The sequence below is a fragment of the Podarcis gaigeae genome (assembly GCF_964106915.1).
Source record: "Podarcis gaigeae genome assembly, chromosome: 2".
Lineage (NCBI taxonomy): Eukaryota > Metazoa > Chordata > Lepidosauria > Squamata > Lacertidae > Podarcis > Podarcis gaigeae.
Window position 1 is genome coordinate 112,876,542 of NC_139679.1, and position 18,704 is coordinate 112,895,245.

The 18,704-nt window shown below is 43.1% G+C and overlaps 3 protein-coding genes across 5 annotated transcripts in view; all 3 read right to left on the reverse strand.

Moving 5' to 3' along the window:
• Nucleotides 1-12,856, reverse strand: part of LOC310837606 (zinc finger protein RFP-like) — a 37,627-nt gene extending 24,771 nt beyond the window's left edge. The window contains exon 1 of the mRNA XM_083724465.1: nt 12,332-12,856. Coding sequence (XP_083580591.1) covers nt 12,332-12,751 — 420 coding nt within the window. The 5' untranslated portion in view covers nt 12,752-12,856. The remainder of the gene's footprint in view (nt 1-12,331) is intronic.
• The window catches only part of LOC310839500 (zinc finger protein RFP-like), a gene marked incomplete at its 3' end in the record, with an annotated part of 53,357 nt that extends 38,459 nt beyond the window's left edge, over nt 1-14,898 (reverse strand). Inside the window, exon 1 of the mRNA XM_083728138.1 lies at nt 14,812-14,898. The remainder of the gene's footprint in view (nt 1-14,811) is intronic.
• Nucleotides 304-18,704, reverse strand: part of LOC310837600 (zinc finger protein RFP-like) — a 43,656-nt gene continuing 25,255 nt past the window's right edge. For 2 of the 3 annotated variants that reach the window (XM_083724455.1, XM_083724453.1), the window contains 6 exons: nt 6,971-7,066; nt 6,108-6,338; nt 5,871-5,893; nt 4,119-4,240; nt 3,365-3,397; nt 304-1,620 (listed from right to left, as the gene is read on the reverse strand). In XM_083724455.1, coding sequence (XP_083580581.1) covers nt 1,061-1,620; nt 3,365-3,397; nt 4,119-4,240; nt 5,871-5,893; nt 6,108-6,338; nt 6,971-7,066 — 1,065 coding nt within the window. In that variant the 3' untranslated portion in view covers nt 304-1,060. The remainder of the gene's footprint in view (nt 1,621-3,364; nt 3,398-4,118; nt 4,241-5,870; nt 5,894-6,107; nt 6,339-6,970; nt 7,067-18,704) is intronic. The other variant, XM_083724454.1, reaches the window with a different exon arrangement.

Genomic DNA, 18,704 nt, shown 5'->3' on the forward strand with positions numbered 1-18,704 from the left:
ATTGTGTTAGTATGCATGTTGGGAACCTGTGTTTCATGCAGCCATTTGCACCGTGTATCAACTTGCGTTCTAACTTATGAGCTGCATCTTTGTGATTCACGCATTGGCTGCCCTACTGTCCCAGTGGGGGACGGCATCTTGCAAAACCCTCAGTTTCTTAAAGCAACAGGTTACCATAACTTCTCTATTAGAAGCATATTGAAGGATTTATAGGGGTTCACATTATCACATTCATTATAGCCCTTTGGGCCACTACCACACCCTGAGCAGCTTGGACATTAAGCGATTAATGGCACGCACAAATGCAGTAAGCGGAATTGCTTTTATTTATTTACAAGGTTTCTTACACACCTTTCGACATCAGGTCCTAGAGTGAGTGACAACAATTAAACAATTATAAAAAGACATAGAACAATTACTTGAAACACATAAAACAACCCAGCTCTTTAGATACTTAAGTTTAAATGCCCCCATATCAAGTCTCTATCTGTGTATCATGTATTTGCAGACAATTCCTTTCTGATCGTGCTTCTATTTTGTGTGTTTCTTTTCCAAATAAAATATAGCTATGGGGTTGTGATCCGAAGCACGCTGCCAATCTGGATCAGGGCCTCGTGCCAGTTCCTCGTTGAAAAGCCTCCCCTCTTCAGCTACTACTTCCCCCTGAAGCTGTGTCTGAATGGCAGTTTTCATGTGTTTTGTTTCCCACAACGGAAAGCTATTTGGAGGAGAAAGCCTGCAGGGCCCATTCAGACTTGACAGCAATAATACTGCATGATAGAGTCAGACTGTTACTAATTCCCTCTAAAGAAGTTGGCAGTTTGGGGCAGGGACTTAATATCCTGAGCCTTTTCCACACCACACATACTTCCTCCCCCCCCCAAAAAAAAAGTTCTTTCCCCAGACGTTTGAGGGAGGAAAGTATGGGTGGGGAGAGGATTCAGTTCCTTCCTCCTGACCCCTCCATGCTGTTTTTTAAACTTCCCCACCCACCCCTGGTTTTAAAGGACTTGGCACCTCCCGCTGGCCTGTCAAGTTTGCACCAAATGGCAACCTCATCTCATTTCCCCACACAGAGAAAGGAGCAGATTTTCTCCCCAGAGAACAAAGCACGGGAGAAGGTAAAGAGATTATTATTTGAGTCAGCATCACGGAAGAGTATTACTTCTGCTTCATAGTTCACAAGCACACGGATTCTCTTTGGCCAAATCGCAAAGGTAAGGTGTTGTGTGCTGGCCGAGGGTGATGGTCCCAGAGATATTCCAGGAGAAGTGGAAGCATAATATGCACCAGTAGAAATCCTCCCAATAGCCCAGATCCCAATTCCATCATTCAAATGGTCAATATTGTGACCCCTTAAAGACTCCTTGACAACCCCCACAGCCCAGAAGTTCTCGTCCCCCACGTCCACTATCCAGGAATGAGTCCCTGAGGTGATTCTCTCAACTCCCATAACATAGGAACAACAATTAATGTTGTTATTTGAGAATCTGGAGGCAACCAATGGTTGGCTAATATACATGCTTGGACCAAATTTAAATGCTGCTTGGCCATACGTTGATTGGGCTGTTGCTTGGACATACACTGTTAGGACTAGTTTAGGAATGGCCATGTCTTCACCTACAAGAGAAAGGAAATAATTAGAGAGGCAGCACCCCAAACCTGCGTCCACGTTTTCTGCAGCTCTGAGTGAGGAGGAGGTTTGAAAAGCCAATGTACTAATGGGGTGGGGGGTGGGAAATCGCTCCCCCATGCAGGTCAGTTCAGAAACTCAGGGAGCGCCCCTTGAGGGCAAGGATGCTAGCTCAGAGGGAGGCTTGCTTGCAAAGGTCCCTGGTTCAAATCCTGTAGGGTGAGTTCCCTGCATAAAACCACGGAGAGCTGTTGCCAGTCATTGTTGGCAATATGAAGCTAGATGGGCCGACGGCTTGGCTCTGTAAAAAAGCTGCTTCCTGTGCTCCTGTGCTCAGCCTTTCTCCCAATCTCACATGTAAAAACCAAAACAAAGAACCCTACCCAAGCTGGAGATGTACTTTCTTTTCTGGAGGTCCAGACAGCTGAAGTAACGCTGCCCAATCTGGAACCATATATTTGCTTAAGGAACAAAACTGATAAGAGGAAGAAGTTAGAGACTCACACTTGGCTCCAAGGTAATGCCTTAGATTTGGAGTGCTTGGAACTGTGTTCATGCCAAAATCTAAAATTTAGCCATCGTATATGACCGTTTGACCTCTTTCTTCCATGTTGGTGTAAGGCACTTGGGCTCGTGCCTTGAGGAGCACATTTCCCACGACTGGATGCCCTGAGATAAGGGTGCCAGGTGCACTGGGTTGCCATAGCAACACCAGAATGGTTGAGTTTGCGACTTGTGGAGTAATTCACCCTCCCTTTGGTCCAGGAAATGTGCCCACATGCAGAGAAAGGAATAGTAGCCTCTGTGGCATTGCTTTCATCCTGTCTGTCTTGTCTGTGCCCTGTCCCGTTTGCTGTCAAGGGCCTGACTCTGTGAGACTCAGGAGAAGAGGCGGTGGGTTTTGCACAGAAGCATTAGCTGGCATGGTGATGAGTGGATCTGATCGTACGTATCTTTACTTCAAAGACGATGAAGGACTGGTCTTGTGTCTGGAGACATTAAACACTTGGTTACTTTGAACTGTGTGGGAGGAGTTTCCCCCTTAACAAACTCTGAAGATGTTGTTCAGTCGGGAGCAGGAAATCTCTGATGACTCTGCTTGCTGTGCTCATAACACACACCAGTTGAGGTGTGGTGAACTCCCAGCTGACTTCAGCAAGCCACACCTTCCAGCATTCCCATTACATTTTATGAAAACATTGGGAGAGGGGGAGATTCAGAAAAATCAATGCCAAATAATGAAGATTACTCAGAATTTTAAATAGAGAAATAGAAAAAAGAACACTCAAATGTCAAGCTTCAGCTACTCTTGTTTGCTTCCCAGTCCTCCAGTTCTGAGATAGAAGACAAAACCAGAGTTTTGAAGTAGAGCAGAGTTTAGGGATGTGACAGGCTGTAAAAGACAGCAAGACAGAAAGAGAACCAGAGCACGAGGGTTGATTCCTGTTTTGAATGCAAGGCTGTGGCTGTGGGAGAAACAAAACTCTCTTGAGGTGTCCGTGTTGTGAACCCCTCCATCGTAGGCTCAGATTCTATATATGTGGGAATAAACAATATATCCTAAAGACACCACAGTCTCTGCTGTCTCTCATTTCCCAAAAGGAAATACGAACCCAGGGGATGCAGTTTGGGACCCCAGCGATCTTGTGCTGGTGGGAGATTGAAGTGCAAAACCCTCCCATGTCTCATCTGCAAAAATTGTTTAAAGATCTGCCAAACCTGGAAATGTACCTTTCTTTCCTTGAGGTCCAGAGAGCACAACGTCTGAGGAAAAAAGTGAAATGGGGAAAAAGTCAATACTCGTACTTGGCTCCAAGGGCAATACTTTAGATATAGAATGTTTGCAAGAGTGTTCAGGCCTAAATCTAAAATTTAGCCATAGTACTCCATCTTCATCCCTCTTCCAGGATTAGCATTAAGTGTTATGAAAGCATGTTTGGAGTGGGGGATGCAGAGAAGAGCTGCCTCCCCCAGCTCTGAGAGAGTTAGAAGACAAAACCAGTGTTTTGGAGTAGAGCTGAGGGATGTGACAGGCTGTAAAAGGCAGCAAGATGGAAAGAGAACCAGAGCACGAGGGTTGATTCCTGTTTTGAATGCAAGGCTGGGGCTATGGGAGAAACAAGACTGTCTTGGGGTGCCTGTGAACCCATCCATCGTAGGCTCAGAGTGCCTATATGTATAAATAAACCATATATACTAAAGACACCACAGTCTCTGCTGTGCCTCATTTGCCAATAGGAAACTCGAACCCTGGGGAAGCAGCCTGGGACCCCAGAATATTCACTTCTTTGGAAATTGGCATGGCACACAACTCTATCATCTATCTATATCTATCTATCTATCTATCTATCTATCTATCTATCTATCTATCTATCTATCTATCTATCTATCATCTATCTATCTATCTATCTATCTATCTATTTATCATCTATCTATCTATCTAATCTGTCCCACATCTAAAACATCATACAATGACCCTTGTTACCTTTGAACTTCTTGGTCTCCTTCTCCAAAAAAGGATGTATTTTGGATAAATTATCTATTTGCTGTTTTAATCCACGAGGAAAAGCTATTGCATTCATGGTTTTATTCTTGTTTTTATTACACCTAGGAAGAAGAAAGTGAGGTTTATTGTGCTCCATCTGGTCATTCTCAAGTCAATCTTAATTCAGTCGTCAGAATGAAGGAGAAAAGTGGGAACAGCAGGAAGATACCAAGGGATCGTCCATGATAGGTTTGTCTATCATTCTCCCCATTTTCCCCACCAAAGTCCCCTCTGTTAACCACTGAATCGGAACCAAGGTCAGTCGGGTTTTCTGAATCAGGTTTTCTGTGGATTGCCAGCTGAATAGAAGCAAACATTTATCGGGTTTTCGGCTGATTTATGTTTCTTCCAATTCAGTGGTAAGCAGCAGGTTTTCCCAGGAAAAGCAGTGGGACAAAAGAAAAACTTCTCAGACCTTTGCTTAGAAATCACAGCAAAAGCGGACGTGTGGATGAGGCCTGTGATAGCAACTAATGGTATTGTCTGCCCTGTGGCCATTACAAAGACCTATGACAAACTGGAAAGTGAAGTATAAAGGGGGGGGGTATGTAAATTGACTTAAACATTTTTTTTCATATAAAATCTACATACAAATGTTCAATCAGTAGTCCATCTTGCCTCATTTTTTAAAAAAATCAACTTTACTTTGAAGATGCCAAAATATTTTCAAACAATCTGTCTGAAATTTTGACACACACGTTGCATACCGTACCATGTTTAAAATTACAGCTGGGTCAGAAGCGCCTCGTTAACTAAGTTGTGATTCGTCACTGCTTCTGCCTGATCAGAAGAGGGTATAAATCGGCCCAATTTGGTCGAGGATCCAGCTGAATCTGGAGCACAACCTTACTAAATATTTTCTCCAACAAATTATGTTTGCACACAAGTAACTAATAAGAGTATCTCTTTACCCTGGCCTTTGTCATCTAGGAGATGTACTTTAGGACCCACCCTATTTTCTTGGATTGTAATTTGTTTTAACTATTTTTAATATTGTATTTCAATTCAGAAGCTGCCCTGGAACCTGACAGTGGAGGGCAAGTAAGAAATCTAATAATCCACCACCACCACCAACTCTGATATGATATAAAATATAAAAAAATGAAGAAATATCATCACTTCTTCCTAAAATATGCATTTTATATACAGTGTACCTCGGGTTACATACGCTTCAGGTTACATACACTTCAGGTTCCAGACACCGCTAACCCAGAAATAGTACCTCGGGTTAAGAACTTTGCTTCAGGATGAGAACAGAAATTGTGCTCTGGCGGCGCAGCAGCAGCAGGAGGCCCCATTAGCTAAAGTGGTACCTCAGGTTAAGAACAGTTTCAGGTTAAGAACGGACCTCCGGAACGAATTAAGTACCTAACCCGAGGTACCACTGTACATTCTCCCCCCAAAATCCTATCCATTTTCGTATGCTCTTCTATGCATCCCCCAATGTGCTTTTTGTACATTTCCCCGCACAAGATACATAGTTTTGGGTGCCTTTTTTTTTAAAACCCCCCAAAATGCATCACAAAATTAGTAAAAGTGTGCAGTCAGATTGGTAACTGTTTTCTGATCTGCTTATTCGTCTGTAAACTGTGAATTAGATTGGTTCACATAAAAGTATAGACCAAATAAAATTATCCCTTACCTCTGAGGAAGGAAATGAATATTATTCATATTCATATCAAAGCCACCTACCTTTCCAGGATGCTTCTCATATTCTAGATGGAAGAGACAGAATGAGAGAAATTCAATCCCTGGCACCAGTTGCCTCCAGCAGTTTATTATTACTTTCCCCTTTGCTTTATATATCAACCAAATACTGAAGTGCACACACCTACTGTAAATACTTCTACAGACCAATGAACAGAGTGTGTGGTGGTACAGCCCTTCCCCAGAGGACAACCTGGACGGTTTTGTTCCACCATTGCTCACCTGTAAGAATTCAGTCACTGGCTGCTCCTGTTTCTCCTCCAGCTGCCTGATTAGGTTGTCAAGGGAGGCCATCTCCTCACAGAGTCTGGCAATATATTGATTCCTACAGTTTTTAATCCCATCGTCCAGTTCCTTTAATTGAGTCAGCAGGAGGCACTCTTGTTCTTCCAGAAACTGGTGCAATTGCTTGAAATCGGCCATGATTTCCTGCCTCTCCATGTCTGTCTGCTTCTGCAAGGAGAGAGTCGTGGCCAGACAAAAACATTTAGATGTCCCCTTAATTCCATGTGGCAGGGCAGCTGATGTTTACTTCAACACTCGCAAAGGTATAGAACATCAATCACAGCCGAGGGCAGCAGGCAGGCTAACCTAGCAGGACACGGCCTCTTTGCTTGGCTCAGTCCTCAGTATTTTCCTGCTGCTCACCTACCGATCTATTAAGCTGCTGCTGCTCTCTATTCCCTGGCATCTTCAGCCTGGCTTGGCCACCTCACTCTGCCTAATAGTAGGGCCTGGAGGAAGTGACGAGAAGGAGGAGGAAGACTGGCTTTGTGGGGTTCATTCTTAAAGGATTAATGCTGGCATGGCTGGACATTTTTGGACTCAAGGACTACATTCGCCCCTAGACAACCCTACCAATTTTAGCCTGTCCTGCTGAATGTTGTCTAGCCTTGCAGGCAGCTGCTCTTCAAGGTCTGAAGAAGAGACCTTTCCCAACTCTACCACCCAATATCCATTTAATTGATAATGTCAGTGATCAAACCTGGGACACTGTGCAAGTGAAGCATAGGCTTCACCGCAGAACGAAGGCCTCACTCTGTCCAGTATAACCATCCTGGAGAGGCAAGAAGGTTTGCACCTACCAGCAGATTCTGGCTTTCAGTCTCCACCGTCAGTTTAGAAGACAGAATTTCTTCTCTCTGTTTGTTCAGGAACTCCAAATGATGCAGGATTTTACCCTGGGGTGGTTGAAAAGGCATTTGGGTTAGTTTTGGCAGCAGAGATATAAACTGTAACAGGCGTGTCTGTTCAAGAAACCAAGAACACAAAGGTTGAAAAGGGTCTATGTGCAGCTTCTAGGAAACGTCCGTTCTCAATGTGGAATTAAATCAGTGTTCACATATGCATATTTATATAGTTAATAATTAATTTTCTGATCAAATATGGGGGGAAACAAGGGGACTCAAAATTATGGGGACACAGCGTAAGAGATGGTATAGAAGTTTGTTTCTATACCAGGTTTGCACAAAATAGAGTATCTGTATGGGATTCGGCTCCTGGGCCAAGTCAGTCACCCTCTCACATTTTCTGCACCAAACTATGCTCTTTTCCAAAGATATATTGGGGTACGAACCAAAGATTGTGGCTGGTGCACAGCCCTATTCACAGATCGCTCTTTTTTTCTTTTCTTTTAGAAAAAAAGCTTGCAGTATTCACCATGAAGTTATCACAGGAAGTGCCACACTTTTCACATTTGGGGTGGAAAGGTGCTGGTTCCACTGAATACCCCCAGAAGAAACCGCACTGGCCCTAATAACATCCTTTACTCCTCATAACTTCACAACATTTGCTTTGAGGTCGGAGTGAAACAATATAAATTGAAAGCATTTGCAGATGACTTGGTATTAACACTTCAGGAACCAGTCTCCAGCACTAAAAGAGTGTTAGAATTAATTTCTGATTTTGGTCGGGTGGCGGGGTTTAAGTTAAATAAGCAAAAAACCAAGGTTTTAGCAAAAAATTTGACAGTTACAGAAACAGATGAGTTCTCCAAAGAAACGGAGCTGAATGTGGTTAAAAAAGTAAAATACCTAGGGGTGTACTTGACCTCCAAAAATTTGAATTTGTTTAAAGATAATTATGAGAAATGCTGGTCAGAAATCAAAAGAGACTTGGATATATGGTCAAGATTGAAACTTTCCTTGTTAGGCCGAATAGCTGCTGTAAAGATGAATGTATTGCCAAAAATGTTATTTTTGTTTCAGGCCCTACAGATCGTGGACAAGGTGGAATGTTTTGGAAAGTGGCAGAAGGATATTTCTAAGTTTGTTTGGCAGGGCAAAAAGCCCCGAATAAAGTTTAAAATATTAACTGATGCGAAAGAAAGAGGGGGATTTGCCCTGCCAGACTTGAGGCTATATTATGAATCTGCAGCCTTCTGCTGGTTGAAAGATTGGATTTTATTGGAGAACACTGACGTCCTGGATCTGGAAGGGTTTGACAATGCGTTTGGGTGGCATGCATATCTGTGGTATGACAAGGCCAAAGTGCACAAATTGTTTAAAAACCATATTGTCAGAAGAGCAATTTGGAGGGTCTGGATAAAATACAAAGACTTATTGGAGAGTAAGACTCCGAGGTGGCTCTCACCGGTGGAGGCCAAGGCACGTAAGAGACCCAACATGGAGGCCCATTGGCCTAAATATTGGGAAATAATTGAAAAAACTGGAGACAATTGGAGGTTGCTAAGTTTGGAGAAATTGAAAACTAAGGTACGAGATTGGTTGCACTATGCGCAAATTCAAGAGGTATTTAAAATAGATAAAAAAGTTGGATTCCAGGTGGAAAAATCGAAACTAGAGACTGAATTGTTAGAGCCAAAAAGTAAACTACTTTCGAGAATGTATAACTTGCTGCTTAAGTGGAATACACAGGATGAGACAGTCAAATCCGCTATGATAAAATGGGCTCAGGATGTGGGGCATAACATTATGTTTGCAGACTGGGAAAGGTTATGGAACACCGGTTTGAAATTCACGGCATGCACTGCCTTGAAGGAAAATATTATGAAAATGGTATACCGGTGGTACATGACCCCAGTCAAGTTAGCCAAGATATATCATCTGTCTGACAACAAATGTTGGAAATGTGGAGAGGCGGAAGGGACATTCTTTCATCTCTGGTGGACCTGCCCGAAAGTGAAGGCCTTCTGGGAAATGATCCATAATGAACTAAAAAAGGTACTGAGATTTACCTTACCTAAGAAACCAGAGGCCTTCCTTCTGGGCATGGTAGACCAGAGAGTGCTTAAGAAGGACAGAACCTTTTTTATGTATGCTACCACAGCAGCAAGGATCCTGATTGCAAAATACTGGAAGACACAAGATTTACCCACGCTGGAGGAATGGCAATCGCAGTTGATGGACTATATGGAACTGGCTGAAATGACTGGCAGAATCCGAGACGCGGGAGAAGAAACAACTGAGGAGGACTGGGAAAAGTTTAAGGACTATTTGAAAAAACACTATAAGCTGTATGAATGTTAAAAAAAAATGCACCTTTCAGGAAATTCTAGCTTCAGCAAATGTAAGTTAATGGAATGAAAATTAAGACACAAGAATTCAGAGGTAAAATAATGAAATAACTTTATTGTGTTTAATATAAAACATATAAGAATTGAGCGATAGTAAAATTGAAAATAGGGAACATGATAAAATGGAAGTTACAATAAGTTTTGAAATAAGTTAACAAATTGCTGATGCTTTATAAGACAGAGAACGCAGGGTCCGGAGGATGTGGGGAAGTCCTATAGGTTAGATGGAAAAAGAATATGGAAATTTGTTATTTATATCTCTTTTTCTTATAACCACTCTTTATTCTTTTTTCTGTATTTCTGTACTTTTAAAAAAGCAATAAAAAATGTATAAAAAAAAAATAACTTCACAACATTTGCTGCTCCTTTCCCCCTTGCAGTATTTTGCAGGTAGAACTTCCTGGGCCTCTGCTAATAGGAAGCTTTGATGTGGTTCTGCAGCAGAATTGTGAGCCACATGGCTCACAATACCTGAAACCTATCCTCTGGGGGTTTGGGACATATCTAGAAAGAGGGGAAGCTGCCTTACACTGAGTTATATGTACCTCTGGTCCAACTAGCTCAGTACTGGCTGTACTGACTGGATTTCAGGTCCCGTATATCCCCAGCCCTACCTAGAAATGCTAAGGATTTCTGCATTCAAGATTGGGCTACTGTGACCCCTACTTACTTACTTACTTAATTTATATACTGCCCTATACCTGAAGAGCTCAGGGCAGTTCACAGAATAAAATCCAAATATAAAACCAGAAAATATACAATCAAAATAACAACAACCCCATACTCACCAAAAAAGAACCACGTTTTAAAAGGGCATAGGATGTCAATCAAATCAACCAAAGGCCTGGTTAAAAAGAACCTTTTTGCCTGGCAGCTAAAGGTGTATAATGAAGGCACCAGGCAGACTTCCCTGGGGAGAGCATTCCACAGACGGGGAGCCACTGCAGAGAAGGCCCTGTTCTCGTGTTGCCACCCTCCTGACCTCTCAAGGAAGGGGGCACACGAAGGAGGGCCTCAGAAGATGATCACAGGGTACGGGTAGGTTCATATGGGAAGAGGCGGTCCTTGAGGTATTGCGGTCCTGAGCCATTTAAGGCTTTATAGGTCAAAACCAGCACTTTGAATTGGGCTTGGTAACTAATTTGTAGCCAGTGCAGTCAGACTAGGATTGGTGTAATATGCTCAAGCCGTCTTGCTCCAGTGAGCAACCTGGCTGCCGAATTCTGCACCAGCTGAAGTTTCCAAACCGTCTTCAGAGACGGCCCTACATATAGTGCATTGCAGTCATCTAATCTTAAGGTTACCAGAGCATAGACAACAGTAGTTAGGCTATTCATATCCAGATAGGGGTGTAGCTGGGCCACCAGCCGAAGCTCCTGACAACCTTTCCACCGGGCAGCCCTCCTAGACCATTGAGCAAAAAATGGTGGGCATAACATCCGTTTCCCAACATAAATTCTGAGACTAGAGAAAAAGTGGAACTGCTGAGACCTGGGGAACATCAAATGCTTCCACAAGCCTGGCTCATACGGAGTCAGACCTCTGGTCTGTTTTCTATACTGACAGAAAGTTGCTTTGGGGCAAAGGCTTTCCCTAGCCCTACATAACAATGCAAAGGAATCAGGTTAGCCATGTTGATTTGTATGCTGTTGGTTGATTATTGTCATTGTCTTGTTGGGCTGTGTATGTGATAAAAGGGAGCCACCCCACTCACACATGAAAACAAAGATCACCACAGCCAATCACAAACAAACAACCACACCCTAGGTCAACCCCAACCTCTCTCACCACCAAAGGAACACAAATGAACAGCATGAGCAACGCTGACACCAAACCCTACATACATTAAGCAAAATAAAAACATCGCCACCTGACCCCCCCCCACCCCATCTTCCCCCTCCCCCCCCCCATGTCTCAATAAATGAAACTGATTTGTAAAAATGTTACATGGAAAAAATACGAGAGACATTACACACATACTTCTGTAAAACAAGAAAAACTGTTGAGCTACAGCCCTCAGATCAGCCTTCCAGCCTTCTCCTGCCCCGGTAGTTCTCTGGGCTCCTGGGGCAGGAAAAGGTGGGAGATGGTTGAAATGATCATTTTTCAAGTTCCCTTGGAACTTCTTGTGAATGTTCCTACTTCTGAATGCTCAGTAGAAGATAGTGAGTCCTGCAGCTCCTAACTCGCTTCCGGCCTCTCCCCAGGCTGAAACATTGACCAGCTCCAGTTCACATCCTCCTCAAGTCTTTTTTTTGCCTGACTAGAATGTGGGTTAAAGCCTCAGCGCCTAGGACTTGCCGATCGAAAGGTCGGCGGTTCGAATCCCTGCGGCGGGGTGCGCTCCCGCTGCTCGGTCCCAGCGCCTGCCAACCTAGCAGTTCGAAAGCACCTCCGGGTGCAAGTAGATAAATAGGGACCGCTTACCAGGGGGAAGGTAAATGGCGTTTCCGTGTGCGGCTCTGGCTCGCCAGAGCAGCGATGTCACGCTGGCCACGTGACCCGGAAGTGTTTCCGGACAGCGCTGGCCCTCGGCCTCTTGAGTGAGATGGGCGCACAACCCCAGAGTCTGTCAAGACTGGCCCGTACGGGCAGGGGTACCTTTACCTTTAGAATGTGTCCCTGAACTCCACTAATGCTTCCCACTTACTTAATGGTGAACATAGACAGCAATGAGAGCATTTGTAGGAACTAGTCTACTGCAAAAAGGTGAAATTTTCAAGTGTTGCTCTGTCCACTTTTGCCTCAGGCCCCAATAACCAGCAGCGTTTGGGACACAAACACTCACCCACATGCCCCGCCCGAATTTCGCAAAGGGAAAAATGCAGCCCTCAGGCTGAAATATTTCCACCATCCCTAGGATAACTGAGGATCCCGTGGAAGTCTGGTCCCCAATCCTGCAGCTCCCTACCTGATACTCTTCAAAGGCCTCCTCCTTCGGGATCACTTTGTGGTCCCTGTGCTCCTTGGATTTGTCGCACACCACACAGATGGGGGCTTGGTCGTCTTCGCAGAAGAGTTTCAGGGGCTCCTGGTGTCTCTTGCAAACCCTTCCCAGCGCTTCCGCCCCTTTGGCCGCCTGAAGGCTGAATTTCTTGACTATTTCCACAATGCTCGCCAGTTGCCGGTTGGGCCTGAAATTCCTTTGCTGATGAGGTTCTCTGCACTGAGGGCAAGAAGCTTCTTGGTCTGATTTCCCCCAAGTCTCGGTGATGCAGCTTTGGCAGAAATTGTGGCCGCAGTCTATGGTCACTGGATCTGTGAAATACTCCAGGCAGATGGGGCATGTTGTTTCCTCACAGAGGTTCTGGACTGGACTCTCGTCTGCCATTTCGTCTGCCTGAAATGGGAATAAAAGCCTTAGTTTCGTCTCTCCAGTTTCAAACCACAGGGTGGGTCTTTCCCTCCCTCTGGGTGACTTATAGTTTTTGAAAAGAAACAGCATAAGCCGGGGGGAAACCGTTACAGTGTGCAGCTTCACATCTGTACCATGAATTCAAAGTGCATGGTGTCTGCTAAAAAAATTTGGCAATGGCCGTTTACCTCAAAAAGCTACACTTCCCAGCACCCTTAACTAACTACAGTCCCCTCGAAAATTTATGGGAGAGCCATGTGGTCATCATGAGGCTAATAAAAGGTCAAATACTAACTGACAGGAGCAGGAAGAGGAAGGAAGTAAAGACTGAGAAAAACAATTGTTTACTTGAGAAGGAATCAGTGAGGGAAGAATTGGTTTCCTGTCTCCCACCCCCAGTTCTCAAATAGTATCTTCTTGCAATCACTGTTGCTCCAGTCCCAAATGTTAACAGGATTTGCCGACAACTAACTTTGACTTTTGAATTACCACGGTCGGGACACTGTAGCTGATATGATTAGGCTTTTAGATCAAAATAAAATTAAAGTAAATAAGCCCAAAGAAAGAAAAGCAAAAACCACATGAGTGTTTACTTAAGTTTATGATTTCATGTGTTTTTATTGTGTGTGTCTACCCTGAACTCCCCATCCTGGTCCAGCGCCGTAACCACTATACCACACTGTCTGTATCTGAAGGAGCATCCAATCCAAGTTGGGTTTAAGGATAAAGAGCCCTGAGAAGGGAGAGCAGTTGGCACTCTGGCACTGCCCATGGGCACGGTTAGCATCCAGTCAGCATACTGAGCAGGAAGACACAGTCTTTCCCCCTGCTACGGTAAGATGGACTATATTTCTATTTCAATTGTACTGCTTATTTTAAAATTTGCTGTCTCCACGTACAAATGAGCACAAAGAATGACAGAATTGTAGAGATGGAAGGGATCCCAAGCCTCATCTAGTCGCAGGACTCTCAGCTAATGCATCTCTCACTTTCATGTACGTTTTCATTTAAATTTCTGACCTATAGTTTTTGGTGATACGGAGATGGTGGATCTGCTCTGTCCAAATGCCCTCGCTTGTTTACTTATTTACAATTCCTGCTTCTCTTTGTTCCTTAATTCCTCCACATACTGCGACTTCTCTGCAAACACTCACATTCCTTATTTCACCTTTCCCCCTTTCGGGGGTTAGATTGATTAATTTTGTAGCTACATGACAGATCCTCAACATACATAGACACATACATTAGTAATAAGCTTGCATAGGCATAGAGGATCACACATGCAATGAAAATAGAATCTTCTCTTTTCTGTATTAACCCTGTGTATTATATACACTGATTCAGAATATACATTGTGGTGGTGCTCTTCTCGGAGGCTGGATCTGCAAACACTCACATTCCTCATTTCACCTTTCCCCCTTTGGGGGGTTAGATTGATTAAATTTGTAGCTACATGGCAGATCTTCAACATACTGCATTTTCTGGTATATGAGACTACTTTTTAACCCAGAAAAAAGTTTCCGCTGAGTGAGTGTTAATTTTTAAACCCTCGAACACGAACTACAAAGTGTTGAGGCAAATGACTACTGGGGGGAAAGTACTGTAGGTGTCTTTTGATCGGCTTGGGACGGGTCTCTGTCGGACGGAGGCAAATCACTAAATAATTCACCGTCCTCCTCCATTTTAAGTGAAGAGGGTCTCAGCCATACTGGACTTGCAAAAAAAGATTTGGACTGCAGACTCAAAGAGAAAGCAAGGAGAAACCCTGACTATAGGAGAAGCACGTGGTGGTGGTTTCTACACTGACTTTTAACACTTTCCTGAGGGGGTCAAGACTAATATTAAAGGAACAAAGAAAAACAGGGGGGGGGGTTTAATCTCCCCCCTCCCTCTCCGACATCGGGAGGAAGAAGAAGCCGGAAATTACGCTTCGGGAACTTGGGAGCCTTGCACAACACGCGCGTGGTTTGAAACAACCTTATGGACTGATAGAAGAAGAGAAGAAAACACACGGGGGATAACAAATAAACTCTTACCCTTTGCCTTTTGGAATATCTGCCTGGAGACTCTCGGGCTCTCCTGCTGCCTCCTGTGTGTTGGAGGACGTGGGGAGAGGAGGGATAGAAGTGTGGGGAGCTAAAAAATTACATTCCAAAAGCAAAGAAGGCGGGAAAGTTCTCCCCCTGGTGGCTGGCTGAAACATTGTGTGGACTCTATGGCAAGTTCTTAAAGAAATGGGAGTGCCAGATCACCTCATCTGTCTCCTGAGAAATCTCTATGTGGGACAAGAAGCTACAGTTAGAACTGGATATGGAACAACTGATGGGTTCAAAATTGGGAAAGGAGTACGACAAGGCTGTATTTTGTCTCCCTGCTTATTTAACTTATATGCAGAATTCATCATGCGAAAGGCTGGGCTGGATGAATCCCAAGGCGGAATTAAGATCGCCGGAAGAAATATCAACAACCTCAGATATGCAGATGACACAACCTTGATGGCAGAAAGTGAAGAGGAATTAAAGAACCTTTTAATGAGGGTGAAAGAGGAGAGTGCAAAATATGGTCTGAAGCTCAACATAAAAAAAACGAAGATGATGGCCACTGGTCCCATCACCTCCTGGCAAATAGAAGGGGAAGAAATGGAGGTAGTGAGAGATTTCACTTTCTTGGGCTCAATGATCACTGCAGATGGTGACAGCAGCCACGAAATTAAAAGACGCCTGCTTCTTGGAAGAAGGGCAATGACAGGCCTAGACAGCATCTTGAGAAGTAGAGACATCACCTTGGTTCGTATAGTTAAAGCTATGGTTTTCCCAGTAGTGATGTATGGAAGTGAGAGCTGGACCATAAAGAAGGCTGATCGCCGAAGAATTGATGCTTTTGAATTATGGTGCTGGAGGAGACTCTTGAGAGTCCCATGGACTGCAAGAAGAACAAACCGATCCATTCTTAAAGAAATCAGCCCTGAGTGCTCACTGGAAGGACAGATCGTGAAGCTGAGGCTCCAATACTTTGGCCACCTCATGAGAAGAGAAGACTCCCTGGAAAAGACCCTGATGTTGGGAAAGATGGAGGGCACAAGGAGAAGGGGACGACAGAGGACGAGATGGTTGGATAGTGTCTTCGAAGCTACAAACATGAGTCTGACCAAACTGCGGGAGGCAGTGGAAGACAGAAGTGCCTGGCGTGCTCTGGTCCATGGGGTCACGAAGAGTCGGACACAACTAAACAACAACAACAACAATGTATTTGGGTGGCATGCATATCTATGGTATGATAAGGTCAAAGCACATAAAGCATTTAAAAACCATATTGTCAGGAAAGCTTTGTTTAATGTTTGGATAAGATACAAGGATCTGCTTGAAAACAAAACTCCTAGGGGGTTGTCACCAATGGAAGTGAAGGCTCTGAAAAAGCTCAATATGGAGGCCAATTGGCCAAAATATTGGGAGATATTGGAACAAGAAGGAGACAGATTAAAGCTGCAGAGTTTTGAAAAACTAAAAAACAAAGTACGGGATTGGCTTCATTATTATCAAATAATGGAGGTTTATAATTTGGATTTAAAAAATGGGTTTCAGGTGGAGAAATCAAAATTGGAAACAGAATTGTTACATCCTAAAACTAAGAATTTGTCAAGAATGTATAACTTGCTGTTGAAATGGAATACTCAGGATGAAACGGTGAAATCAGCTATGATTAAATGGGCCCAAGATGTTGGACATAACATTATGATGGCTGACTGGGAACAGTTATGGACCACAGGTATTAAGTTTACGGCATGAAATGCCTTAAGAGAGAATATAATGAAAATGATATACAGGTGGTACATAACACCAGTCAAGCTTGCAAAAATCTATCATTTGCCCGATAATAAATGTTGGAAATGTAAAGAGACTGAAGGTACATTCTTTCACCTTTGGTGGACATGCCCAAGGGTTAAGACCTTCTGGGAGATGATCTATAATGAAATGAAAAAGGTACTTAAATATACCTTTCAGAAGAAACCAGAGGCCTTTCTCCTGGGCATGGTCGGCCAATTGGTGCCAAAGAAGGACAGAACTTTTTTTATGTATGCAACAAGAGAAGCAAGAATACTCATTGCAAAATATTGGAAGACACTAGATTTACCCACCTGGAAAGAATGGCACATGAAAGTGATGGACTATATGGAACTGGTGGAGATGACTGGCAGAATCCGAGACCAAGGTGAAGAGTTGGTGGAAGAAGATTGGAAAAAATTTAAAGTTTATTTACAGAAACATTGTAAGATCCAGGAATGCTAGAAGGATGTTGGAATGAAGTAATGTGATTTTAGCAGAAACGATATAAAAGATCAGGTAAAAATTGATTTTTTAATTGGTGAAACGAGAATGTAAAATTATAGTACATTAAGATAAATTATTAGGATAAAAACCAAGCTGGAAAGGATTTGCTGAAATATTTAATTGAACTAGAATACAAAAAAGGGAGGCATGAGGAGGTCAGGGAAACAAGTAAATGAAAGACAAGACATGGAAAGATGGAAATGTTTTTAATTGTTTTTACTTTTCTGCATTTTGTATCTCCTGTTTTCTTTTTTTTTTCTTTCTTTTTTTCCTCATTTTTGTAACTTTTTTGAAACTTTAATAAATATTATTTTTTTAAAAAAGAGAGAGAGATGCCCATCTAGGCAAGAAAATGGAAAAGAAAACAGGGAATATGAGAGCTTACTGGGGGAAATAAGAAAAGAGTTTAAGCAGAATGAGCAATATATAGAGAGAAAATTATTGGAGGTCCAGGAAGCCTTAGACAAAAAATTGGAAATGTTGGTGGGAGAGTTGACAGGGAAGGTAAAAGACTTGGAAATAAGAACTAAGGTGGTTGAGGATTTATCCAAACGCACACAGAAATATCTAAAGGAAGTAAAAAGACAGACAGAACAAATTAGAGGAGAAATTACAGAAATGAATAGGGCACAGGAGGAGATGTTGGGTAATCTATCTACTCCGGAGATGCGTCAAAAAGAGCGAAATCTGAAATTCAGGGGTCTCCCGGAGACGCCAAATGAGAATATAAGAGATAAAATAATAAGAGAACTAGCTGGGTGGATGGAACTAAGAGAAGAAGATATTGGCCCAATGATAATGAATGTCTTTAGAATAAAGAAAAAAAATTCCTTCCAGTAGCACCTTAAAGACCAACTAAGTTAGTTCTTGGTATGAGCTTTCGTGTGCATGCACACTTCTTCAGATACACTGAAACAGAAGTTTCCAGACCCTTCTATATAGTGAGAAGGTGGGGAGGGGTATAACTCAGAAGGGTGGTGGGAATGGGTGATTGGCAGATAGCTGTGATGAGCCTGTTGACGACTCTTAACGACTGCAATAGGTCTTACAGGAAAAAGCAAGGGGTGAGAAGGTGAAAAATGGCTTTGTCATGTATAATGAGATAAGAATCCAAGGTCTTTGTTCAGACCAGGTGTCTCCATGGTTTTAAGTTTGGTGATAAGTTGCAATTCAGCAGCTTCTCTTTCCAGTCTATTTCTGAAATTCCTTTGTAGTAAAACAGCTACTTTGAGATCTTGTATAGAATGTCCTGGGAGATTGAAGTGTTCTCCTACTGGTTTCTCTGTCTTGTGATTCCTGATGTCCGATTTATGTCCGTTTATTCTTTGGCGTAAGGTCTGGCCTGTTTGTCCAATATAGAGAGCTGAAGGACACCTGGCCTGAACAAAGACCTTGGATTCTTATCTCATTATACATGACAAAGCCATTTTTCACCTTCTCACTCCTTGCTTTTTCCTGTAAGACCTATTGCAGTCGTTAAGAGTCGTCAACAGGCTCATCACAGCTATCTGCCAATCACCCATTCCCACCACCCTTCTGAGTAATACCCCTCCCCACCTTCTCACTATATAGAAGGGTCTGGAAACTTCTGTTTCAGTGTA